The sequence below is a fragment of the Salmo salar genome, chromosome 03, assembly GCF_965601325.2.
Source record: "Salmo salar chromosome 03, fSalSal1, whole genome shotgun sequence".
In the NCBI taxonomy this organism is placed as follows: domain Eukaryota; kingdom Metazoa; phylum Chordata; class Actinopteri; order Salmoniformes; family Salmonidae; genus Salmo; species Salmo salar.
In genome coordinates this window covers 6,925,203-6,952,973 of record NC_138293.1, presented here as the reverse complement: position 1 = coordinate 6,952,973, position 27,771 = coordinate 6,925,203, and the positions used below count along the sequence as shown (strand labels likewise).

The 27,771-nt window shown below is 41.2% G+C and overlaps 2 protein-coding genes across 3 annotated transcripts; one reads left to right on the top strand and one right to left on the bottom strand.

The window, feature by feature from the left end:
- The first annotated feature begins 692 nt into the window (after window positions 1–692).
- On the top strand, window positions 693–21,166 carry LOC106597431 (ras-related protein Ral-A). Of its 2 annotated transcripts, none has more exons than XM_014188631.3 (5): window positions 693–817; window positions 15,325–15,587; window positions 16,049–16,257; window positions 16,382–16,556; window positions 20,693–21,166. In XM_014188631.3, the coding sequence occupies exons 2-5, from the start codon at window positions 15,474–15,476 to the stop codon at window positions 20,813–20,815; spliced, it is 621 nt and encodes a 206-aa protein (XP_014044106.1). In that variant the 5' UTR covers window positions 693–817; window positions 15,325–15,473; the 3' UTR covers window positions 20,816–21,166. The 2 variants fall into 2 exon arrangements, with proteins under 2 accessions (XP_014044106.1, XP_014044104.1); XM_014188629.3 differs by lacking the exon at window positions 693–817 and adding an exon at window positions 893–1,264.
- A 3,230-nt stretch (window positions 21,167–24,396) lies between these two features.
- Window positions 24,397–27,063, bottom strand: mplkip (M-phase specific PLK1 interacting protein). Its single transcript, NM_001140198.1, is given in 2 exon segments — window positions 24,397–26,112; window positions 26,562–27,063. Coding segments are annotated over 2 exon segments (564 nt in total). The 5' UTR covers window positions 26,937–27,063; the 3' UTR covers window positions 24,397–25,923.
- Window positions 27,064–27,771: the final 708 nt, after the last annotated feature.

The following is a 27,771-nucleotide window of genomic DNA, read 5'->3' as shown; positions in this document are numbered from 1 at the left end:
TATTCCTCTTTTGTTTGTTGATATTTGTTAATAAAAAAATATATACAAAATGTGTATTGGCCAATGAGAGGCTTTGAAGGCACTGGTCGGTGATATTGACACTCCCCAGAAGAAGCAGTCTGTCCTCCGTAAAAAAAAAAGACATTTTACAGATTGAGTGTTTAATAGTCACAGGGTTGCAGGTGTGATTGCAGGGTACAGTGAAAATCTTAGGCTCTGAGTTCCATTTTTTTTAAAGCTATATAGAAGGCACTATATGCAGTATTTCAAAGGGACAAAATAGCATGTATTGAAGTATTTTTTTGTAACAGTGCTTTATAAAAAATATATTTTAAGGAAAACTTTTTACCTCACATATCATTTAAAAGTATGCATCACGTGTCTGTCATAGAATAAACGTGGCAAAAACAAAAACTTAGACAAATGCATTTATTGCTTCCAAAATATGATTTAAAGTGGTGATGGGGAGTGCCAAGATGGAGGCGCGGTGGCTTCAAAGCATCGCCCCGTCAGTCAAATAGTGTATATATAAATCATTGGTTGGGAGAGGCAAGAAACTATCATTAGTCTATTTTTTTCCGGTTGTTTACAACAATAGATCCTACAAATTATTTGTATAAACACTAGCGTCTTCATATTTTGTGGAGGAACTTTGATGGTGAATGATTTTAGTGATGTTCACAAACCCATAGCCACACCCCTCGCCTATAGTCATTTTTCACGAAAAACACCTGTCTGCGTAGGAGCAAAGGATTATTATATATATTTTTTTTTGAAGCAATTTGGAAGAAATACCTGCATGATCATAGTCAATAAGGTGAACGGAAAAAGTTATAGGCCTATGTGATTTTTATTTATTGATATTTTTATTTATTCGACATTATTGTGGACAGCTTGAACAACGCACACGCCTTCAGCATCACCGGCCGGGCGAAATTGCTAGCTAGCTGAACACACGTCTAGCTAGCTAGCTTGATAAATAATGATGGACTGACAATAGTTTGTTTTTTTTGTGTTTTTTCTTCCCCCTTTTCTTTAAAAAAAACTAACTTGGAAGAGCCTTGAGGGCCGGTATATATATATATATTACGGTACAAACGTAGCATATCCCACAATAGCTACTGGTGCGTTACAGTGTCGTCGTTTGACCTGCTACTTTTTTTGCGACCAACTACTATAATCCAGTTAGTTACAGTTGCTAGCTAACGTCGTTAGCCGAGCAGCGAGTGAGTTTGTTTACACCGTACACGACACCTTCATTCTGGTAAGCAGGTGACTCGCTATAACTAACATAGTGAGCTAGCTACATACAAAAAAAAAGCAGTTTGTTTAAAAAAATGTTTATAAATTATGGCAAGCATAACACTTGGTGCGTATTACTAGCTAACTACAGTAATAGCTAGCTATTTTAAAATGTAGCCAATGAATGGATGCTTTTATTAGCTGGCGATGTGGTCACCAGCAACGGCCTGAACAACTAGCCTGTGGCTAAGCTAGTAACTAGTAAGCAAATGCATTTGTCAATAGCTAATGTACTAATCTATTTGATGAAATTACGACACAGTGTAACATTGAGGCTTTAGCTTATTATGGTCAGTAACAAATTGTAATGTATTGATTTTACAACCCATATTGTTGAATGCATGTACCAACAAACCGGTTGACAGGTTTGACTATTGGTTCAGTATTTAAATCTCCTAGACACATCCGTCTCTTACACCGGGTAAACATACCAACCACACCCATTCCTATATATGCGCATAAGTTACATGATGCCAACTTGTTTACAAATGGCTGTTGATTTAACACTTGTTGTATGTGAAGCTCAGGACAAAGATGTCGTGCGCTCTTCCTATGATTTAATTGTGGTGGTTTGCGAAATGTCTCGCAAGTGGGGATCGAAGCTACTCAGTTATGTGGAATCAGATTCACCTTTTTTTTGTTTTTGTTCTCTTACCTTTGCATTCATACCCATTCGACTGAAGAGGCAGGTTTCTAATGGATAAGATCTTTGCACCTGGCAAGGTGCATGGAAAATAATGACTTTACATTTGTCCTGAAAATGAGAACAGTGTATGCTGCACTACCTAGACGTTTTTATTTGGGAGCACCTGTGCCCCAAGGGAGAGAAACAAATCACCAATGTAATAATTGTTGTAATGATATCTTCGCTGTCCCGGCAGCCTCTGTAGAATGCAAATATGTGGTGGAACAGAATGAAAGGAAAAGGGAAGAGCCTGTTCACGAGATGAGCTTCAAAAGTAGCTAGGATTCATATAGCCTTAATGTAGGCTAGAAATAATGTGTAGACTGCAAATTGACTGCAGGAATCCCAAACGGATAGTATTTGACAAAAACACAATCATTTCCAACCTTGATTTTAAAATGTATTTAACTAGGCAAGTCAGTTAAGAACAAATTCTTATTTACAATGACTGCCTACCCTGGCCAAACCGTAACCCAGACGACGCTGGGCCAATTGTGCGCCGCCCTATGGGACTCCCAATCACACCCGGATGTGATTCGAACCAGGGTCTGTAGTGACGCCTCTTGGCACTGAGATGCTTCCCGAAAAATTATTAAGCATGGGGAAAAAAACTATTTTCCGTCCGAGTGTCAGGTAAAAGTAATCCCTATTGAACCCCTATCTTAGTATGTACATTTGTTTTTCATCTCTAAAATTGTGGCAGCTTTTTTTCTTTAGGAGATACCGGGGACGTGCTTAAGATCATCAATAACTATAGATGCGACACTGAAAGCAACTTGGTTACACTTGACGTTTAGTCTCTACTCTATTATCCTGCATGACTCAGGCCTACGAGTGCTCTCTCGCTATCTCAACACTAGACCAGAGGCTATTTTACCTTTTATTCTGTCTCTCACTGAAAAGCCCTCACATCATATGCCTTCCAATATGCGAGCAGTTTCCACCAACAGACTCTGGGAACAGCGATGAGAGCTGCATTCACGCCTAACTATGTTAATTTATTTATGGGACGCAGAGGAGACCGTTTATTATGTCCACAAAAAAAAAAAAACATTTCCAGAATGGAGCGTTTTGGCAAAGTTGTATAGACGACATCCTACTGGTATAGAACGGTACTGACGCTCTTCTCTCATATTTAATTTCTTATGAACTTATCTGACCCCAATCTCAAATTTACAGCAGATATAAATGGGGGGGGGGGGGGGGGGGGGGCGGAATAGACTTCTTGGATCTTACAATCCACAAAAAATAAAGAAAACAAGTTGGAGTCTACCATCTTCCCGCAAGCTGCAGAGTAAGAATACACTTTTACAGTCAGTAACCACCTTAAGCAGAACATACCGGTGGGGTCAATTCCTAAGACTTTGAGGCAACTGTAATACAGACAGAGGTTAAGCGCAAAGGTAATGATTTGCGCACCAGTTTCCTGCAACCCGATACAGTAAGTGTTATGCCTTGATCAAAACAGAGAGCGTCATTCCGCAAAATATTCCGCAGTTCAACATTCACCTTCTGCTACCATTTCTGTCAAGCTGTCTACACATACAGTTTGATGCATATGTTAGATACATCCAACATATGCACCACACAGAACGCACTGCAACTGTTACAATTGCAAAATGAATGTATTTCTGGTGTGCCAAAATGCAATGATGCTGTCTGTGTGATCAAACAGGCCTATCCCCGTGCTAGAGAGAGACTGAACGCCTACTCAATGGCACTAATAGAAACCAGGACTAAACGGCAATGTACCAGTCGCGTCAAATCCATTGTTTTGAAACACTGGAACATCCTCAAGTCATCAACATCTACGAGAGTTCACGATATTGCCCCATCGCATTTGTTTTCATAACGCCTCGATCACACGACTTGGCCACTGTGTACAGTGCCTTCGGAAAGTATTCAGACCCCTTGACTTTTCCCCCCTGCTTTTATTTATATTTATATATATATATATATATATATATATTTATATATATATATATATATATATATATATATTTTATATATATATATATATATATATATATATATATACACACACACACACACAATACTCCATAATGACAAAGTGAAAACAGGTTGACATTTTTGCAAATTTATATAAAAATATAACTACCTTATTTACATAAGTATTCAGACCCTTTGCTACGAGACTTGAAATTGAGCTCAGGTGCATCTTGTTTCCATTGATCATCCTTGAGATGTTTCTACAACTTTATGAGTCCACCTGTGGTAAATTCAATTCATTGGACATGATTTGCAAAGGCACACACCTGTCTATATAAAGGTCCCACAGTTGACAGTGCATGTCAGAGCAAAAACCAAGCCATGAGGTCGAAGGAATTGTCCATAGAGCTCAGAGACAGGATTGTGTCAAGGCACAAATCTGGGGAAGGGCACCAAAAAAAATGTCTGCAACATTGAAGGTCCCCAAGAACAGTGGCCTCCATCATTCTTACATGGAAGAAGTTTGGAACCACCAAGGCTCTTAGAGCTGGCCGCTCAGCCAAATTGAGCAATCGGGGGAGAAGGGCCTTGGTCAGGGAGGTGGAACAAGAACCCGATGATCACTGACAAAGCTCCAGAGTTCCTCTGTGGAGATGGGAGAACCTTCCAGAAGGACAAACATCTCTGCAGCACTCCACCAATCAGGCCTTTATGGTAGAGTGGCCAGACAGAAGCCATTCCTCAGTAAAAAAAGGTGCATGACAGCCCACTTGGAGTTTGCCAAAAGGCACCTAAAAGACTCAGACCATGGGAAACAAGATTCTCTGGTCTGATGAAACCAAGATTGAACTCTTTGGCCTGAATGCCAAGCGTCACGTCTGGAGGAAACCTGGCAGTGAAGCGTGGTGGCAGCATCGTGTGTTTTTCAGTAGCAGGGACTGGGAGACATGTTAGGATCGAGGGAAAGATGAAGGGAGCAAAGTAAAGAGATCCTTGATGAAAACCTTCTCCAGAGCACTCAGGACCTCAGACTGGGGCGAAGGTTCACCTTCCAACAGGACAACGACCCTAAGCACACAGCCAAGACAACGCAGTAGTGGCTTCGCGGCAAGTCTCTGAATACAGGTGTGCCAAGCTTGTAGCGTCATACCCAAGAAGACGAGGCTGTAATCGCTACCAAAGGTGCTTCAACAAAGTACTGACTAAATCGTCTGAATACTTACGGAAATGTGATATTTCCATTTTTTTTTATTTATAATTTTCCAAAAATTCTAAACCAGTTTTTGCTTTGTCATTATGGGGTATTATGTGGAGATTGGGTGAGGGGGGCTATTTAATCAAATTTGGAATAAGGCAGTAACGTAACAAAATCAAGGTGTCTGAATACTTTCCAAATGCGCTATATATTTTGACAACACAACCAATACAAACTTTTGTTTTTTCCCACGCGAGAACAGGTAAAGAAAGCCAAAGCTTCATTAATTGTAGCACCACATATGGCATATACATGCTCAAATGCATCTGTTGGGCTGCTTATATTTGTCAAACTAAATTAGCATTGAAACTCCGTAAAAACATAAGGCTGATATTAATAATAATAAAAACATGGACAATGCTATTGCACCGCCACTGCAAATCACGTTGACCTCATTACCTGGTGATTTTATTAGTCTGGTGTCCAACGAAAATTGTATTTTTGCTCAGAAAATTTGGGGGCGAGCAAATAGATTCACCCGAAGGCAAAGTTTTGCCCACGCACCACCTATTGGGCAACCCTGCTGTATGTTGATATCATGGATTGTCAGTCCTTGCATTCCATAGCTCTATGAATTTGAGTGTTTACATTTCTCCAGCCCCATCCTTCAACCTTTGACCGAAACAGTGGCGGGGAGGTGCTTTATTGTTTCAAATGCCGATTGCAGTCTTTTTCATTGTGGTCCTATTCGTTGTGCACTTCAAAAAAAAAATTCAAATTAGTAACACATCTTGTAATTAAAAAAAAAAGCATGTCACCAAAGAGCCCAGAACAGTCCTACATTGCTACTGGGGCTGCTAGATGGTAGACAGGACACATGTTTTGAGGTGACAGGGGTTTGTTTCGGAGAATGTCTGTGTGTAGAGGAAGATTTGGTTTCAGAATACTTTACAGAACATTTTAATTTGTGGAGTCATAAGGCCTGATAGTCTTCAAGGTAGTGTTTCACTTGTCTGTGTGAAATGTGAATTTGAGCATGAGCCTACCGTGCTTGCTTATATTTACAGATTTTCTAAATTAAAAATCACTGAGCTGATTGCCAGCAGCATACCACTCTGCATCCCACTGCTGGCTGGCCTCTGAAGCTAAGCAGGGTCAGTCCTGGTCAGTCCCAGCGGCATCTGGTCTCCCATCCAGGAAGTGTTGGAGGGTCAGTAGGAGGCACTCTTTCCTCTGGACATTGCCTTGTGCCGTCTTTCAGATGGGACATTAAAACAGGTGTCCTGACTCTGATCATTAAAGAATCCATGGCCCTTATACCGTCATGGTAAACTAATCATCGCCAGCTTCCAATTGGCTCATTTATCTCTCCCCTGTAACTATTCCCCAGGTCATTGCTGTAAATGAGAATGTGTTCTCAGTCAACTTATCTGGTAAAAGGGTAATAAATTAATAATTTGCAAGTCAACATGAAAACAAATCGAGGATGGCCAAACACTTCGAAACTTGTTGGCCATTGTTTTGGGTGTGTTGGCCCCGTGGCCATTGTTTTGGGTGTGTTGGCCCCGTGGCCATTGTTTTGGGTGTGTTGGCCCCGTGGCCATTGTTTTGGGTGTGTTGGCCCCGTGGCCATTGTTTTGGGTGTGTTGGCCCCGTGGCCATTGTTTTGGGTGTGTTGGCCCCGTGGCCATTGTTTTGGGTGTGTTGGCCCCGTGGCCATTGTTTTGGGTGTGTTGGCCCCGTGGCCATTGTTTTGGGTGTGTTGGCCCCGTGGCCATTGTTTTGGGTGTGTTGGCCCCGTGGCCATTGTTTTGGGTGTGTTGGCCCCGTGGCCATTGTTTTGGGTGTGTTGGCCCCGTGGCCATTGTTTTGGGTGTGTTGGCCCCGTGGCCATTGTTTTGGGTGTGTTGGCCCCGTGGCCATTGTTTTGGGTGTGTTGGCCCCGTGGCCATTGTTTTGGGTGTGTTGGCCCCGTGGCCATTGTTTTGGGTGTGTTGGCCCCGTGGCCATTGTTTTGGGTGTGTTGGCCCCGTGGCCATTGTTTTGGGTGTGTTGGCCCCGTGGCCATTGTTTTGGGTGTGTTGGCCGTGTGGCCATTGTTTTGGGTGTGTTGGCCGTGTGGCCATTGTTTTGGGTGTGTTGTGGGAAACAATTGTCCAGGGAGAGTCCTATTCCCAATATGGAAACTTAAATGGAACCCTATTCCTTATATACTGCACTACCTTTGACCAGAGCCCTATTCCCTATATAGTGCACTATTTTTGACCAGAGCCCTATGGCACACTATTCCCTATATAGTGCACTACTTTTGTCCATAGCCTTATAGACTATGAGGGCACTATGTAGGGAATAGGGTGCCATTTGGAATTCAAAGATGGATAGTGTTTCTAACAGGCCGTTTAGCCACTACACCATTTTCTAAAAACACAACAGCTAGCTAGCTACTTCCGGCAGTCATTGAAATAACAAAACAGAGGGGCATCTGGAATTTCCATCACACTGTTAACAATGCCCACAGAACTACCTGCACAACCTTGAGGAATTATAAGAATGTCATTCAGTACTAGAAGTGTTTTACAGTGAAGCTTGGAGGCCACAGCTGCCATTTTTAAATCAAAATCACATTTTGTCACATACACATGTTTAGCAGATGTTAATGCGAGTGTAGCGAAATGCTTGTGCTTCTAGTTCCGACCGTGCAGTAATATCTAACAAGTAATCTAACAGTTAAGCTTGGAGGCCACAGCTGCCATAAACATTTTTAGGCCATTTAGCCTAGCAGACCCTGTTATCCAGAGTGACTTATAGTTAAGATGAATGCACCAAAGATAGCTAGGTGAGACAACCACATCACAGTCATATTAAGTCAAATGTTCCTAAAAGTAGCCATCAGCAAAATAGGTGCTAGTAAGAGAAGGTGTTAGTTAAAGAAAGGCACTTTATTTATTTTTTTTTATAAAGAAAAATAAAAAATACTGGATAGATGGGCTCATTGGCCTACAATTTATTAAACACACAATGCACAAAAACATTGTCCGCGTCCGAATAGGTACCAGTACTTGCCTTCTGATTTGCATTCAATTCACTAATTGTGTACGTGAAAATAAGAATTGTTTTATACTATGTGAAATATAAAAATAAATCTAGCAATGCTTTAAAATTCCAGGATGTCATTTATTTCGGCTTTTCATGTAGTACGAATTTGCTGCTACTGAGGAAGAGAAATATTTTCAGACCCACTCGTGTTTGACAAGAGCTAATAAATCAAATAAGGGGAGGGGCAAAAGTAACGAATGAATCAACGCAATTGGATAACACATTTAGTATACGTGAGCCTAGTATGTTTTATTTATAACTGCATACATTTACTAAACAGTATGTTCAAAAATAGTATGTAGTACGATTAGTACACAATATGTAGTTTTAGTAAGAGGAGGAAGGGAAGACTGATTTGGGCACGCCATTGTTTTTATTTATATATTTAACCTTTTATTTATTTGTTTTAACCAGGCAAGTCAGTTAAGAACAAATTCTGATTTACAATGACGGCCTACCCCGGCCAAACCCTAACCCGGACGACGCTGGGCCAATTGTGCACCGCCTTATGGGACTCCCAATCACGGCCGGTTGTGATACAGCCTGGAATTGAACCAGGGTCTGTAGTTACTCCTCTAGCACCGAGACGCAGTGCCTTTAGACCACTGCGCCACTCGGGAGTGGAGACACCACCCAATTTACATCACACAAACGTCGTTGGCATATAGGTTACATAGGCTAATGACAGGCTGTCAGTTGGTTGAGCTTACCCAGGATCAGTGTGTAGGGACAACTTTAATGGCTGATGTATGAAACTAATAAAGTGAGCTCCGATTTTCCAGCGGATAGCAAGGAAAGAATACTACTTCCTCTTCCTAAACTGGTCCTTGGGACCTCCCTCTGTACCCCTTGCGTTTCCACATACTTGCTAGATTCCAACTCCTGATTCAACTATTGCTATTCTATGGTACCTCAGATCCTGTCCTCCTGCTTGCCATTCCCGTCACTGCTGTATAGACCAATGTCTATTACGGACGTGGTAAGCAGATGACATCACTGTCTAGGCTGTTCTCTTCATTTGATTAGCTTTAAAAAGGCAGACCGATGTGGCATGCATTGCCAATTGCGGCACTCCCTTGCATATTTCGAGGGCCAGCTTTAAAAACTCAGGGAAATGCTGGAATTCCATCGATGATGTTAGAGCTAGTGATTTGACACCTTAGTTCCACTCGGTCCAGTTCAAGACATTGGTTTACCTCTCTAGTTTTACAGTTGGTCCAATGGCCTTTTATCCTTGTTTTGTAATAATGTTCAGGGTCATTTCATTTAGGCAAAATGTTTTGCAACAGAAAACAATCTGTTTCTTAAAATGTACAGATAGCCCAATACTTTACAGTTTCGGGAACGTTTTCTGCCGTTTCGTACCGAACATGAATATGTAACTTTTTTTGTCCGACTTGTCCAAATTCACATATAAAATGTGAGATATAGATCTGTCACTCATCGAAAGCAAGTCTAAGAAGCGGTAGATCTGATCTATTCACGTTATTTCTATGCTTCCCGTTTTTAAGTTTCTGTTTTGTGTCTTACATCCGGTTTTGTACGCCAGCATCAGAACAGCTGAAAATACAATATTTTTGGTTGTGGAAAAATATATTTCACAGCAGTTTAACTGGTACAATGATTCTCTACACTACACTTGCCTTCGGAAAGTATTCAGACCCCTTGACTTTTTCCATATTGTTACGTTACAGCCTTATTCTAAAATGGATTAAATAGGTTTTTTTCCCCCATTAAATCTACACACCCCATAATGACAAAGCAAAAACAGGTTTGTAGAATTTTGGTTTTTACTCAGTACTTTGTTGAAGCAACTTTGGCAGTGATTACAGCTTTGAGTCTTCTTGGGTATGACGCACAGCTATTTTCAGGTCTCTCCAGAGATTGGGTTCAAGTCCGGGCTCTGGCTGGGCCACTCAAGGACATTTAGAGACTTGTCTTGGCTGTGTGCTTAGGGTCGTTGTCCTGTTGGAAGGTGAACCTTCGCCCCAGTCTGAGGTCCTGAGTGCTCTGGAGAAGGTTTTCATCAAGGATCTCTCTATACTTTGCTCCATTCATCTTTGCCTCGATCCTGACTAGTCTCCCAGTCCATGCCACTGAAAAACATCCCCAAAGCATGATGCTGCCACTACCATGATTCACCGTAGGGATGGTGCCAGGTTTCCTCCAGACATGACACTTGGCATTCAGGCCAACAAGTTCAACCTTAGTTTCATCAGACCAGAGAATCTAGGAAGAGTCTTGTGGAGTCTTGCAGCATTGAGCTCTAGGAAGAGTCTTGTGGTTCCAAACTTCTTCCATTTAAGAATGATGGAGGCCACTGTGTTCTTGGGGACCTTCAATGCTGCAAAACATATGAATTCCCACTGCTAGTCATATCAGTCCTAGTCTACTACCATACTTCACCATAGGGATGGTGCCAGGTTTCCTTCAGACGTGACGGTTGGCATTCAAGCCAAAGAGTTCAATCTTGGTTTCATCAGACCAGAGAATCTTGTTTCCCATGGTCTGAGAGTCTTTAGGTACCTAAACTCCAAGCGGGCTGTCATGTGCCTTTTACTGAAGAGTGGCTTTTGTCTGGCCAATCTACCATAAAGGCCTGATTGGTGGAGTGCTACAGTGATGGTTGTCCTTCTGGAAAGCTCACCCATCTCAACAGAGGAACTCTTGAGCTCTGTCAGAGTGACCATCGGGTTTTTGGTCACCTCCCTGACCAAGGCCCTTCTCCCCCGATTGCTCATTTCGGCCGGGCGGCCAGCTCTAGGAAGAGTCTTGGTGGTTCTAAACTTCTTCCATTTTTAAGAATGATGGAGGCTACTGTGTGTGGACCTTCAATGCTCCATAAATGTTTTGGTGCCCTTCTCCAGATCTGTGCCTTGACACAATCCTGTCTCGGAGCTCTACGGACAATTCCTTCGATCTCATGGCTTGGTTTTTGCTCTGACATGTGGGACCTTATATAGACAGGTGTGTCTTTCAAAATCATGTCCAATCAATTGAATTTACCACAGGTGCACTCCAAGTTGTAGAAACAGGATGCACTGGAGCTCAATTTTGACTCTCATAGCAAAGGGTCTGAATACTTATGCAAATAAGGTGTTTTTTTATTTTTAATACATTAGCAAACATTTCTAAAAACCTGTTTTCGCTTTGTCATTATGGGGTATTGTGTGTAGGTTACTGAGGATGTTTTATTTATTTAATCCATTTTAGAATAAGGCTGTAACGTAACAAATGTGGAAAATGTCAAGGGGTCTGAATACTTTCCAAAGGCACTGTACTTGCTTGTTTTGTCACAAACTGAAATTAGGCTAAATATTAGAATTTGAGCAACCAGGAAATGGCTTAACGATTTCTGCATAGTGCATCTTAAAAAGACATTTAAGGCCTCGGTTGAGGTGACTAAGCCCTTACCCATGTTAGGTTTTTGATCAACCCATATCAATATGCTTAAGTCTTTTTAGTAGATATTGTATTGACTAGGATTTATTAAAAGGACTTATGTTGATCTATTGGCCATTGGCCCCATCACCCGAAACATAGCCTAGGGCTAGATAATGTGATGGCTGACATTTCCACTGCCAGGTTATCAATCAGCCCATTGTCATACTTATCTTGTACTTTAGATTCTAATATAGGCCTTTTTGTCCTAACTGTGAACGACCAGCGATGCCTACGAACTCGCACCCATCACCCACATGGGTGATGTCATGGCATCTTTTATGCCAGTCCCCTCTTGTCTGTGAGGACCTAGGCTGGGCCACCCCTGTCATGGTCTGCTGCCGTCGACAGTGACCTGATACTGCTATACCATACTAGGCTGTACTATATTAGCCTTGCCTAAAATCGCTTGTACTGTATTATTAGAAGGTGCCGCTAACCCTCAAACATCAAAACACGCCGAGAATCTCATTGCCGATAGGTACTTGTCACAGTTGGGAGGCAGTTTCCTTCTCTTGCAAGAACAAAAACGGTACCTGCTACGTGCCGACCCGGTAGCGATGAATCTACCGTTTTCTACTTGTAGAATCACAATGATCGTCAGTGGCCAACAACTTGACTGAGCCAATCAGAGAGCACAAACTCCCCACGTGGGAGTCAACAGGGGTGACAAGAAACAGAGGGCATTTTCTCTGTACATCCATGGTTAAATGTCATGAGACAGTCACACTTCATATGCAATGTAGGCTATGGGATCATAGCTACAGTGAGGGGGAAAAAAAGTATTTGATCCCCTGCTGATTTTGTACGTTTGCCCACTGACAAAGAAATGATCAGTCTATAATTTTAATGGTAGGTTTATTTGAACAGTGAGAGACAGAATAACAACAACAAAAATCCAGAAAAACGCTTGTCAAAAATGTTATAAATTAATTTGCATTTTAATGAGGGAAATAAGTATTTGACCCCTCTGCAAAATATGACTTAGTACTTGGTGGCAAAACCCTTGTTGGCAATAACAGAGGTCAGACGTTTCTTGTAGTTGGCCACCAGGTTTGCACGCATCTCAGGAGGGATTTTGTCCCACTCCTCTTTGCAGATCTTCTCCAAGTCATTAAGGTTTCGAGGCTGACGTTTGGCAACTCAAACCTTCAGCTCCCTCCACAGATTTTCTATGGGATTAAGGTCTGGAGACTGGCTAGGCCACTCCAGGACCTTAATGTGCTTCTTCTTGGCAGCATTCCTCCTCCTCCAAACACGGCGAGTTGCGTTGATGCCAAAGAGCTCCATTTTGGTCTCATCTGACCACAACACTTTCACCCAGTTGTCCTCTGAATCATTCAGATGTTCATTGGCAAACTTCAGACGGCATGTATATGTGCTTTCTTGAGCAGGGTGACCTTAAGGCACTACAGGATTTCAGTCCTCCACGGCGTAGTGTGTTACCAATTGTTTTCTTGGTGACTATGGTCCCAGCTGCCTTGAGATCATTGACAAGATCCTCCTGTGTAGTTCTGGGCTGATTCCTCAACGTTCTCATGATCATTGCAACTCCACGAGGTGAGATCTTGCATGGAGCCCCAGGCCGAGGGAGACTGACAGTTCTTTTGTGTTTCTTCCATTTGCGAATAATCGCACCAACTGTTGTCACCTTCTCACCAAGCTGCTTGGCGATGGTCTTGTAGCCCATTCCAGCCTTGTGTAGATCTACAATCTTGTCCCTGACATCCTTGGAGAGCTCTTTGGTCTTGGCCATGGTGGAGAATTTGTAATCTGATTGATTGATTGCTTCTGTGGACAGGTGTCTTTTATACAAGTAACAAGCTGAGATTAGGAGCACTCCCTTTAAGAGTGTGCTCCTAATCTCAGCTCGTTACCTGTATAAAAGACACCTGGGAGCCAGAAATCTTTCTGATCGAGAGGGGGTCAAATACTTATTTCCCTCATTGAAATGCAAATCATTTTATAACACTTTTGACATGCGTTTTTCTGGATTTTGTTGTTATTCTGTCTCTCACTGTTCAAATAAACCTACCATTAAAATTATAGACTGATCATTTCTTTGTCAGTGGGCAAACGTACAAAATCAGCAGGGGATCAAATACTTTTTTCCCTTTTTTTTTTTAGCAACGCACACAACACTAAATATGACGGCCTCCCCACTGATAATTATTGGGGCTCCCAAGTGGCACAGCGGTCTAAGGCACTGCATCTCAGTGCTAGAGGCGTCACTACAGACCCTGGTTTGATTCCAGGCTGTATCACAACCGGCCATGATTGGGAGTCCCATAGGGCGGCGCACAATTGGCTCAGCGTCATCCGGGTTAGGGTTTGGCCAGGGTAGGCAGTTTTTGTAAATAAGAATTTGTTCTTAATTAACTGACTTGCCTAGTTAAATAAAAGCTAAAATAAATAAAGACTTCCTTCAAGCTTGCTAACCACTGTAGCTAGTATTGACGTTATAAAAGAAAACTCGTCTGAACCTAAGACTAAAATATGTAGAAATACCAAACATATATTTTGAAATAATTTACCTATTTTTCTTCAATCACAGTTTTTTAAATAATTATTAGCAGAGTTATTTAGAAGGTTAGTTTTATTTTGTGGTCATAACATTCAAGAATATGGGCAAAATGTAATTATTGACAATGAAAAAAAGGTGGGGACTGTTCCCTTGTCATATAATTGGAACATTTTAATATCAATATAGAATTCCAAATATTTTTCCAGATTGCATTTTGGCAAAAATATATTGCGACGCGAATATTGGATCGCAACAGACAACCTGGTTCAGTTTGGGTCCCAAGGCAAAACCAGTTGAGAATCACTGGCCTAAGGGACTGTATATGTTCAAAAAAGGACAGTAAACACTGAAATAGCTAAGGATTTTTCTTGTTAAACACCCCCCCCTAAAACTACACTTCTGACTGATGTGAAATTCAATGAGAAATGGCCAGCTGCTGAGACAAAAGGGGGTGTTGTTGTGTTCTCTCCCGCTCACTCTCTGGCTTTAGAAAAGAGTGATTGTGTCCTGATGTAGCACTTAAACAGTGTTTGCTTAAAACAAACCCAACAACTGCATATAAACAATACCAACCCTTTTAGCCTATCAATGGCTAGGAGAACTGGTTTGGCCTCGAGCACGTTGACAGGTTTTGGAGGCTGAGGACCTTGCAGCTGCTTGTTTTTTTGTTTTAAATAACGACTAGCTTCTTTTTACATCTTTTATGACAGATCCTCAAATGAAATAGGGCTTATCGTCCCTTTTTTAAAACATTTTGTTACAAGTAGGCCTAGACTTCACAAGACAATGCTTTTCCTTTTCCTACCTTGAACTGAGCCAAACCATCAACTTCTGATTTAGGATGCACGTCTGGTCATGTGAAAAGGTGTTAGAACACTGACTAAATGCTACGTCATTGTTAGAGTAGCATCTTAAAATGCTAGATGGACATGAATGAAACACTGGGTGAATTGAACTTTTATTTCAAAGTTCAGGTAATCTAAATTATCTATGCCAACATTGGCCTTCTTATTGTATGTCTGGGGATTTTTTTTTTTGTACGATGGAAAGTTTTAAAGCATGAGATTAGATCACTACACTGCTACTATAAACAGTGACATGTATTTATTTATTTCATTTTCTTCTTCACAGGGACTGTTGGATCACCCTTAATGCTGAGACATTACCACCCTCTCCTGATTCCCTGACTTTCAAACCAACCTTTTGCTTCGGTTCCATCTCTCCTCTCCCTCTCCCTCTCTTCTTTCCCTCCCTGTGAGTGAGTCTGTGTGTGAGCGGTCATGACAACCAACAAGCCCAAGGGGCAGAACTCTCTGGCCCTCCACAAGGTGATCATGGTGGGGAGTGGAGGAGTGGGCAAGTCAGCCCTCACCCTACAGTTCATGTATGACGAGGTGAGCCACTGACGTGTGTGAAGCCCTGTCATTGTTGATGACCTGTTACAACAACACTCTTCATGTTGTTTTCTTCCTTCCTTGAAGTAATTCACTGTTCTGACACGACATAACCAGTGAAATCAATGCAGTGGAAAGCTTGCATACACCTAGCCAATCAGATCAGTGATTACTTCAAGGAAAGAAGAATGCTTTTTAAGAATATTCAAAACAGGGCCAACATGTCTTGAAAATGGACACTCCTGGTCACTGATATCAATTGTGGAAACTCCCCACTAAGGCTCAATTTTCCACACTCAAAAGGACTTTTCTCTTCCTCAATTCCGTCAGGTGATGGTCTGCTTAGGCCAAAATTACGTTGTGGTTTAATCTTCAAAACATTTTGTTTATAATGTAACCTGGCCTTATAAAGAAACTCTTCCTCAATATGTCCATCTCTTTCTCCTACTTCTCTCCATCAGTTTGTGGAGGACTACGAGCCCACCAAGGCGGACAGCTACAGGAAGAAGGTGGTATTGGACGGAGAGGAGGTGCAGATCGACATCTTGGACACAGCGGGCCAGGAGGACTACGCCGCTATCCGAGACAACTACTTCCGCAGCGGTGAGGGCTTCCTCTGCGTCTTTTCCATCACAGAGGCCGAGTCGTTCGCCGCCACCGCTGACTTCAGGTAATAAGAGCGGGCTTTGAAGTGAAAAGGAGAGACCAGGTTTGGGGTCGGTCAATTCAGGAATTAATTCCATCCGCTCTCCAGAGATCTATAGGATGATATGACCTCCCTCTTTCCTCTCCAGAGAACAAATCCTGCGAGTGAAGGAGGATGAGAATGTTCCCTTCCTCCTGGTGGGTAATAAGTCAGACCTGGAGGAGCGGAGGCAGGTGAGCGGCGAGGAGGCCAAGGCCCGGGCCGAGCAGTGGGGCGTCAGCTACGTGGAGACCTCCGCCAAGACCCGTGCAAATGTTGACAAGGTGATGGGGCTTTTATTTAATTTTTTTTACATTTATTTTACATACAGGGGTGGTTGTGAAATTGTTAGATTACTTGTTAGATATTACTGCATGGTTGGAACTAGAAGCACAAGCATTTCGCTACACTCGCATTAACATCTGCTAACCATGTGTATGTGACCAATCAAATTTGATTTGGTTTCCCAGACACTAAGCCGAGTCCAGGACTAAAAATCCCTTTCATTCCAGGACTTGGCCTAATGTGTGTTTATTCACATGGTGGTGCAGTCTTTCTTGAAAACAGGAAGGAATGTGATTGTAATAGTTGTTTTACATCGATTCAATTGAATTTGCATTATCCAGTTATTGAATATATATATATATTATTTTTTTGGTGTGTTTTAGGTACTGTAAAACCAGAAGCTTCCAGGTAGACTTCCCTCACATGTAGATGTTTTAAGAGGAAGTGTGTAAAACGTACTGGGCTGTCTTTGTCCAATGTCTTTTGCAAAAACAACAAAACAACGGATCGCCAAAATAAAGTGTGTGTAGTGAAGTTGTCTGTAAACAAAGACAATGTTGTGGCGATGATCTACATGGGTTGGTATTGTTTATATGCAGTTCTAGGGCTTACTGGCAAATTCAAGGCTATACAGAAGACGTGTGTTTGTGCGTGGGCGCCAGTGAGTGCGAATGCTGCATAAACATGGTTGGCGCTAAGCTAAAAAGGACAGGGCTACCTCACACACAGGTTGAAAAGATTTGGCATCGGTCCTCAAATCCTCAAAGTTCTACACCTGCACCATTTGAGAGCATATTGACTGGCTGCATCACCACCCGGTATGGCAATAGCACCACCCTCAATCACATAGCACTGCAGGGGGTGGTGTGGACAGCCCAGTTCATCACTGGGGCTGAGCTCCCTGCCATCCAGGACCTCTATATCAGGTGGTGTAAAAAGAAAGTCTGGAACATTTGACTCCAGCCACCCAAGCAAAAGACTTCTCTCTGTATCCACACAGCAAGCGGTACTGGAGCATCAAGTCTGACAGCAACAGGCTTCTGAACAGCTTCTATCCCTAAGCCATAAGGCTGTTAAATAGCTAACAAAATGGCTACACTGACTATCTGCATTGACCCTTCTATTTAATTGACTGATTATGCACTCCCAGACCTCTACACGTTCATACTGACTCAACACACACACACACACAGGTACACGCTGCTGCTACTCTGTTTATCATATACATATCTACCTCCATCACTCCAGTAACCCTGCACATTGTTAATATGGTACTGGAACTGACCCTGTATATAGTATGGTATTAAACTGACCCTGTATATAGTATGGTATTAACTGACCCTGTATATAGTATGGTATTAAACTGACCCTGTATATAGTATGGTATTAAACTGACCCTGTATATAGTATGGTATTAAACTGACCCTGTATATAGTATGGTATTAACTGACCCTGTATATAGTATGGTATTAACTGACCCTGTATATAGTATGGTATTAACTGACCCTGTATATAGTATGGTATTAACTGACCCTGTATATAGTATGGTATTAACTGACCCTGTATATAGTATGGTATTAACTGACCCTGTATATAGTATGGTATTAACTGACCCTGTATATAGTATGGTATTAACTGACCCTGTATATAGTATGGTATTAACTGACCCTGTATATAGTATGGTATTAACTGACCCTGTATATAGTATGGTATTAACTGACCCTGTATATAGTATGGTATTAACTGACCCTGTATATAGTATGGTATTAACTGACCCTGTATATAGTATGGTATTAACTGACCCTGTATATAGTATGGTATTAACTGACCCTGTATATAGTATGGTATTAACTGACCCTGTATATAGTATGGTATTAACTGACCCTGTATATAGTACGGTATTAACTGACCCTGTATATAGTATGGTATTAACTGACCCTGTATATAGTATGGTATTAAACTGACCCTGTATATAGTATGGTATTAACTGACCCTGCATATAGTATGGTATTAACGGACACCCTGTATATAGTATGGTATTAAACTGACCCTGTATATAGTATGGTATTAACTGACACCCTGTATATAGTATGGTATTAACTGACACCCTGTATATAGTATGGTATTAACTGACACCCTGTATATAGTATGGTATTAAACTGACCCTGCATATAGTATGGTATTAAACTGACCCTGCATATAGTATGGTATTAACGGACACCCTGTATATAGTATGGTATTAAACTGACCCTGTATATAGTATGGTATTAACTGACCCTGTATATAGTATGGTATTAAACTGACCCTGCATATAGTATGGTATTAAACTGACCCTGCATATAGTATGGTATTAAACTGACCCTGCATATAGTATGGTATTAACTGACCCTGCATATAGTATGGTATTAACTGACCCTGTATATAGTATGGTATTAACTGACACCCTGTATATAGTATGGTATTAAACTGACCCTGTATATAGTATGGTATTAAACTGACCCTGCATATAGTATGGTATTAAACTGACCCTGCATATAGTATGGTATTAACGGACACCCTGCATATAGTATGGTATTAAACTGACCCTGCATATAGTATGGTATTAAACTGACCCTGCATATAGTATGGTATTAAACTGACCCTGTATATAGTATGGTATTAACTGACCCTGTATATAGTATGGTATTAACGGACACCCTGTATATAGTATGGTATTAACGGACACCCTGTATATAGTATGGTATTAAACTGACCCTGTATATAGTATGGTATTAACTGACACCCTGTATATAGTATGGTATTAAACTGACCCTGCATATAGTATGGTATTAAACTGACCCTGCATATAGTATGGTATTAACGGACACCCTGTATATAGTATGGTATTAAACTGACCCTGTATATAGTATGGTATTAACTGACCCTGTATATAGTATGGTATTAAACTGACCCTGTATATAGTATGGTATTAAACTGACCCTGCATATAGTATGGTATTAAACTGACCCTGCATATAGTATGGTATTAACTGACCCTGCATATAGTATGGTATTAACTGACCCTGTATATAGTATGGTATTAACTGACACCCTGTATATAGTATGGTATTAAACTGACCCTGTATATAGTATGGTATTAAACTGACCCTGCATATAGTATGGTATTAAACTGACCCTGCATATAGTATGGTATTAAACGGACACCCTGCATATAGTATGGTATTAAACTGACCCTGCATATAGTATGGTATTAAACTGACCCTGCATATAGTATGGTATTAAACTGACCCTGTATATAGTATGGTATTAACTGACCCTGTATATAGTATGGTATTAACTGACCCTGTATATAGTATGGTATTAAACTGACCCTGTATATAGTGTAATTACTTTAGTGTTCTTGTTTTACTTTAAAGTACTCCTGATAGATTACTGCATTGTTGGGAAATAGCTAGCAAGAGGCATTTCACTGTACTTGTGCACATGACAACAACAACAAAACATTTAACTTCTATTGAATTGCAGGCTTACTGACAAACACAAGATCCTCAATAGAACACTTACCTGCCCCTCTCCACCTAAATGTACATGCGGATAGTCAAGTGGCCGTTATCACCTGTATTTGTGGATTCATTGTTGGATCACTCAGCTAATAGTGGGGTGTGGTTGGACAACTCATGATCTTAGCAATGCATCCAACGACCGTGAGACAGACCTGTATAGGTCAATGATTTCATTTAAGGGGTAGTTCACCTAAATTACAAAACTGACAGCAATCCACGCTTTGGTTTCGTTTTTGTAACGTTAACAGTACGGGGGGGGGGGGGGGGGAAGAGTGTATGGATTGCTGTCAAACCTTGTCCTTAGACTGCTTACAGGGTAGGAAACCATTGTTCTTTTGGCCATAACAATTGTTTGTGATATGTGGTGGGTGAGGTCATACAAATGAGTATAGAAGGGAGGCAAACTGCCAAAGAAATGTTAATGCTGTCTATAAACTTCTGCACAGACACACAGGATTTTACAGTATCATAACTAGGCCTGTTTTTGTATCTGTTCATGAAGCTATGCTCAGTATTTGACGACCACTAGCAGAAAAAAAAAATCAATGACCAAGAAAATTCTCTTCCTTGCAGGTATTTTTTGACCTGATGCGTGAGATCAGAGCCAGAAAAATGGAGGATGGCAAAGAGAAGAACGGAAAGAAGAAGAGGAAGAGCCTGGCCAAGAGAATCAGAGAGCGATGCTGTATTTTATAATGGGATGAGGCGTTCCGTCCATCGGCTTCCTTCCTTCCCGAGCCCTCTCCACCTTGCCCATTCCTCTGGGTCGTGTTCATTTGGTACCAAATGGAAGAAAATGGACTGAAACAGGGAGGGACTACCTGGACTTGTCTAATAACAATTGCTCATTTTAGCTTTCTGTTGCAAGAAGTTAAAATATCTGTTGCGTTCTGTAATGAACATTACCCAGGTTTCCCTCTCAGAAGCCATGGCCAAGGGAGAGAAAATCCTGTCTTTTTTTTTTTTATTTAATTATTTTTAAGGTGAGTTTGTTGTCCAATTATAGTAAACACTAAAATGGTAAGACAACAAACCAAAAAAGGAATTTGAGGCCACAAAAGACAGACTTTACATTTACTTTCAATTTCAATATTTTATCCCAAGAACAGTAACGACCCCTCTTAATTATCGTTCTGAGAGATGGTCAATTTAGGAAAACTTAAAACGAGTGGCTGGCTCTGACATCTGTGGTATGCCACTGGTGTAGTAGTCAAAACAATCAAACAAAAAGATGCTATCAGAAACGCTCACGCAGTGTAGTATCAGCGTGATAGTAAATCACTATAGTTCCTTTTGTAGCTCGGTAGAGCGTGGCGCTTATTATGCCTGTGTAGTGGATTCGATTCCCGGGACCACCCATACACACGCATGACCAAGTCACTTTGGATAACAGCGTCTGCTAAAAAAATGTCACATTTATTATATCTCACGGCTAATTTGAAATGCCGCTACATTCAATGTCACTCCAGGAAGCTCGACTTCACACAGACTTGAAACTAACGGTGTTTAATTGAAAGATATTGAATGGGATCCTATAGTCAAACTTAACTCTCTTGCACTGGAATGTCTCTCTGCCATCTGGTTAGTCAGCTGTGAAATGTGACACTTTGCATCGTGCTATACAGGCCAATTGAGTTCTCTAACGAACCATGGGTACTTGTTCAGAAGAAATACCTCGGCAACTCCGTAGTCAATCACACAGTGCCAGTGGTTGAGGGGCTTATCCTAAACAGGCCAGTGGCTGAGGGGCTTATCCAAAACAGGCCAGTGGCTGAGTGGCTTATCCTAAACAGGCCAGTGGTTGAGGGGCTTATCCAAAACAGGCCAGTGGCTGAGTGGCTTATCCTAAACAGGCCAGTGGCTGAGTGGCTTATCCCAACAGGCCAGTGGCTGAGGGGCTTATCCTAAACAGGCCAGTGGCTGAGTGGCTTATCCTAAACAGGCCAGTGGCTGAGGGGCTTATCCTAAACAGGCCAGTGGTTGAGGGGCTTATCCCAACAGGCCAGTGGCTGAGGGGCTTATCCTAAACAGGCCAGTGGCTGAGGGGCTTATCCTAAACAGGCCAGTGGCTGAGGGGCTTATCCCAACAGGCCAGTGGCTTATACTAAACAGGCCAGTGGCTGAGGGGCTTATACTAAAGATTACACGACTGGCTGCTTACCTGGACACGTGAAGCCTTAGTCACTAAAAAGCTTTTTCAAGTTTTACCGAGCATGCTTTATTGTCCAGCACTAGGCTTAATCGGTGTCTGGGAAACCGGACCGATATGCCTTAATTTAAGAGGATAATCTTTTGGTGACATTAATATACAAAGGAGTAAAGCTTGTTTAAAAAAAAAAAAAAAAAAGGTTAATCTAAACCAGAGGTTGTTTTTAGAAAAGTGGTAGTATCTTATTTTGTCTTTCAGCCTGGCCTCGGAATCAAGACAGAAAATAGAAAGTAGGAATTTCCAATGACTCCCTAATAAATTAACAGGGTGATACAATTAGGCCTGTAGCACAAATCGGTGTACTGGAAAATGGTTATGAATGGCTACTTTACTACGTTACCATTTAAGAAACCAGTACATTCTGTAACTGCTGAGTCCATATTCCACTTCTTTAGATCCTGCTATAAAATGTAGGAGGAATGTGCAGGCCCTCCATCTAAAATAAAATGGGAATCATTCCATTAATTGCAGTTTCTACCCAGTGGATTATGGATTTAAAGGTCAACCCTGGCCCCTTAAAGATATGTCCAATTTCATTTAGATGAATCATCACACACCTTTATCAGAGCATTGCATAACACATCAATCCATGTGTAGAACATGCAATTGGAAAATGTCATTTAGGTTTCTATCCCGAGGCACATCTGTATCCCTTTAACAATATTCCACATACCTTATGTTACAGAGGTCCTCTGTATAGTCTGATAAATAACCTTCTGCCGTTTTGTTATTCGGCAAGGGTTTTTTCTGCCGTTTGCACAACTCCCCCCCCCCCCCCCCCCCCCCCCGAGGCAAGCTGAAGTTCGATAGCCGGAGTCTACGCACCTTTGTCGGTGATTGGTCAATAGTAGGGATTATTCAATTAAAGTGTTTGTCATTCGAGAGATGACTCGTTTTTGTTAACTTTCGTTTTGCTTGAGAGATACTGCACCAAACATTAAAATGTCAAATTGCGTTACTGAGACTTTGGCAAAAAAAGCATCTAAATGAAACACATATCTTGAGTTATCTTAGATTATTTGGACTATTGAGTAAGAGTATACTGGCTACGGCGTCTTAAGAGGGACAAAGTACTACTGCCGGTTTTTCTTCTTCAAGCAAAGGTCTTAATTAAGGGAGTATGCAAGGCACATACGTTCACGTCGCCTAGCCGAGTTCTGCTATGCCTTTAAGGCATTGGGATATTCTCACAACCGAAAACCTTGCTGCTAGACAAATGTCTATCGTGCCGTTGAGAGTTGAGGCAAGGCTATACAGACCAATAACCCCGACTGATTATTCCATGTGCTCATTTACAATATATACACACACTTAGGTAGTTTACCTAGTCCCTTTTAATTTCAATATAGGCTACTTTTGATATTGAAGACTGTTAACAGGGGAAATGCATTTCAGAAAATGATGGCGTGAACATCCCTAGTTGAGAATCTTCCATGTTAACTGTGCTGCGGTGTTACTCCAGCCCTTGGATGGAATGTACCAATCAACTTAAAATGAAGTGTTCTGAAAGGAGGATACAAACTGAATGGGAAACTATTGCACCAATGGCCCACTATGCTTAAGGCTCCGTCTTGTTTGAAAATTTGAGAACTGCCACAAATTACTTTTTATTTTATTTTAATGAAGTTAAGAGTCGCACACGACAAATAATATTTTAAACCATCTCCTCAGATGTAACGGAAGTTCTGGCCTAGTACTTTTCTTTTTACCAAGACAATTATTGTAACATGGGTCTCGTTCATTAGGCACCAAATGGAATGAAACTGGGAGGAACTATGAACTTCTCAAATAAGAAAGACTTGTTTCTCGTTGAAAAACAGTTTCCACTGTGTGTCCTAATGAACACGCCCCTGGTATCCCATGCCATTGTTCTGTTTGTGTGAGGCTGGATATCTAGGAGCAATGACGCTATCATTAAGTCTGCTGCCCGCTGGTAGCAGAGGTCCTTTCAACTCATAACATGTGGAATAGTGTAAATTGACTGGAAAATTAAGGAAAGGGGAAATTAAATAACTTAATGTCAATGTTTCGGGCTTTTTCTTGGACAACCTTACAAGATGAACAGCTATAAAAGTTAAAGCAATGTTTAATACAAATTTCAAACCAGAGTAAACTACATTTTCACATGAGTGATGGGTGTGTGTATATATACACAGACAAAAGTATGTAGTACTGTTGCATAAGGGACAAGCACCATGTCAATTTGTAAAATCATATATTGAGACTTAAAGTTAAACAGATTATATAAGGAAGCCACTCATGCGTTTACATAACCGAGTAGGCCTAACTCTTTGGCCATCATGAATTAATAATGGGGTAGGTTTATTTAACACTTTTCTACCAACTGAGGTACTCAAAGCACTTCACATAGTACGAGGGGGGGGGGGGGGGGGGGGGACAAAATCACCTCACCCACCTCCAACACTCACCAGGTGAAGAATGATATGCCAATTAGAAATGAGGGGGATGATTAGGTGGCCTTGATGGAATGGGGCTAGGTTGGGAATTTAACCAGGATACCAAAGTTAACACCTCATGACCAGAGAGTCATGATAACCATTTAACATCCCATCCAAAAGACTGCACCCTACACAGGGGAAGGGTGGTATGCTACGGGCAATTGTCTTAAATCACAACCTTTTTACCATTTTTGAATTTACTACAAACACTTACATCAAACTTCCAAATCATATTTTCTTGACAATTAGAAAACAACATCCTTTAGAATACATATTTACACATGTAGAAACCTGAGGCAGTGACAAGTCACTGGTTTATATTGCCCATCTTGAAATACCAGTAAAATACATTTAACATGTAATATCATTAGAAATAGGCCTAGAACAAATCTGAAGTTTATATAGTCCATCATAACAGGCTAGACCCAACTAATCAATCAGTTCTTCCAACGCAATGCTAACCTGTGGAGATCAGGGCCCGTATCCACAAAACAGCAGGAGTGCTGATCTAGGATCTGTCCACAATCTTATTCACTATGATAAAAAAAAAAAAAAAAAAAAGGCAAAGCTGATTGTAGATCAGCATTCCTACTGGGATATGCTTTGTGGATACGGACCTAGAGATTCACAGCTGTACTTCTGAGGGGTAAAAGTAAATAAAAAGGGTCCCCTTACTAAATCGACACTTTATACTGACACTGTTAAAAACGGGAAACATTAACATATGATTAAAAAGGTACACAGACAGACCATGTATGGTATTAAACTAGCCTGCAAAATGGATAAAATAAAAATTCACTAAAGAATTTGAGTATAATTGATTCCCTTTGTTTTGGTTTTAGTATGCTGCCATTTGCCCTGAAATTGAGAGTCTCACGATCAGGTTTAAAAAGTAACGGTGTGGTCAAGGTGTGCTGGAAAAGAGCTTCAGATAGTGGACAGTGTGTCCACTAACAATTGCTGGTGAATCCTCTGACATCTTCAAAGACTGCTGTATTATAGTCTGTGTTATAGGCAACTTTACCATACTTCAATGGTTTTTGGTAATAGTCCGAAACAAAATAAAGAACAGGGCAAATATGGAAAACGGAAAGGGTTGAGGCCTCATCTGCATGGGTTTTTGAAGGGGGAAAGTCCTAGTTGAAATACCTCCCTGGCCTGCCTGTATGTGTGGTTTGCTGTTGGGAACTGGTTGTGCTTGTGACAGGCACTGGCTGTAGGCTAGCCCATGGGTCCTGCAGCATAGAAGCGTTGTAAAACTTCTCCACACCACCTTGTGCCCCCTGGCCTCTGCCACCAAACGGAGTTGAATGCCGAGGAGAACCCTTCAGGAAAAAAACCATCACGTTATAAGACATCGAAACTAAACGAATTAACATAAACTAAATGATGGGGCGTCGGGGAGGGTCAAATACAGAAACGTGAGAAACAGGAGCGCCGTGGTATCGAAACTAAAATAAAAAAAAATGTAAAAGAGACAAACGCCAAAACATACTACCTATTCAAATCATACTGATGGTAAAAATGGCGTTTCGTCCTGTTCTACTCACTAATAATTTATGTTTATCGTTGGACAGATAAATATATTTGTTATATCAAATGTGTAACGTTAATTACACCGTGCCTGCGTCAATTCGGAGGCGTCCGAGTGGGGAAACAGTAGGTGAAACAAAACCAGATCTACGAGTACACAGACCCGAGTCGCTAAAATAAAATGACCATTTATAACAAAGTGTAAGCAACAACAACAACACAAAAACCATTCAATAGTTACCTGATAACCCATATGTTGTCCAGGACTTGGTGAATGATATGGAGAATTTCTGTAAGAAGCACCACGAGGACTCGGATTCTGTCTACGCGGTGTAAACGCTGGAGATGAGCCGTTGTTAAATCTTCCTTTACCCCCACTTCCACCGTGATAACCTCTATTACCGTTACCACCAAAGTCTCTCGGAGGAGTATTTGGAGAGATACTATCAAACTGCCCAAATCTAGGTGGTCCAAAAGACGGTGGTGGACCACCACGAAATCCCCACGGTGGTGATGGATGCATTCCCACCGCGCTGTTATCAAATCCTGTCGGGCTTCTGAAACCACCACCTCGCGTTCCGCCCGGACTCGGTTGTCTGAAATCCGGTCTGTGCATTTCCAAAATCTAAACCTAAGCTATTGCTAAGACGGTGGTGGGGGGAGAGGAAAAATAAACTACCTTTGCTCTTTTGGAAGGAAATGCCAAATGTATGTTTTCAAACCTCTGTTTACGCGTTTAGAAAACCGGAACAGGAAATACTATAAACAGGAAAAGGGAAAACGTATCGTATTCTCCGTCGTTGGCGTTTAAAACAATATTAACATTTAGTTGTGTACTGCCACCTTCAGGTGGAAAGGAATCAACAGCAAGCAACCAAAGCGAGTAAAGGTCATCAAGCAATTATTTCGTTAAAGACATTGGCAGTCATACCCTGGAGCATTTAGCTATTTGATTGGGAATTTTAGGAGCCCTTTAGGTATATAAAAATATATATATAAAAACTATAATTAAATATTGAATTTGGCCTTTAATACCAAACGCCATAGAAATGCATTGAATAACACATATATAAATGGCAAAAACACATACAAAAAATAAATAATAAGGAATACGTTTTTGAAGTGTCTAGCATATTTATATATGTTTTGTACACATATTTAACCCCCTTTTTTTTGAGGTAGACACAAAACGACCTCCATACTTCCATTAATTTTTTTTTTAACGAGTCCATAGAGTGGTCATACTAGTTTGTAGGCCAAACCGTTAGGACACTACAGGCGTTTTCATGTGAAAACCGATTTTCGGGATCTCTCATGATCTGACAAACACCGCTGTAGCTCGGCCAGCTTCCACTGCAGATGCGGAAGACCGCCACAGCCGGATGCGGTGGATTGAGAATCAGCCCATTCAATAAACAGATATCTCTAATTCAAATTGACGGATTTTGATG

Excerpts from the sequence above, each read along its gene's own strand:
- LOC106597431 (XM_014188631.3), top strand. The coding sequence starts at position 15,474 with ATGACAACCAACAAGCCCAAGGGGCAGAACTCTCTGGCCCTCCACAAG. Across the intron at positions 16,258-16,381 it reads GCCGCCACCGCTGACTTCAG|AGAACAAATCCTGCGAGTGA; the intron begins GTAATAAGAGCG and ends TTTCCTCTCCAG. Across the intron at positions 16,557-20,692 it reads CCCGTGCAAATGTTGACAAG|GTATTTTTTGACCTGATGCG; the intron begins GTGATGGGGCTT and ends TCTTCCTTGCAG.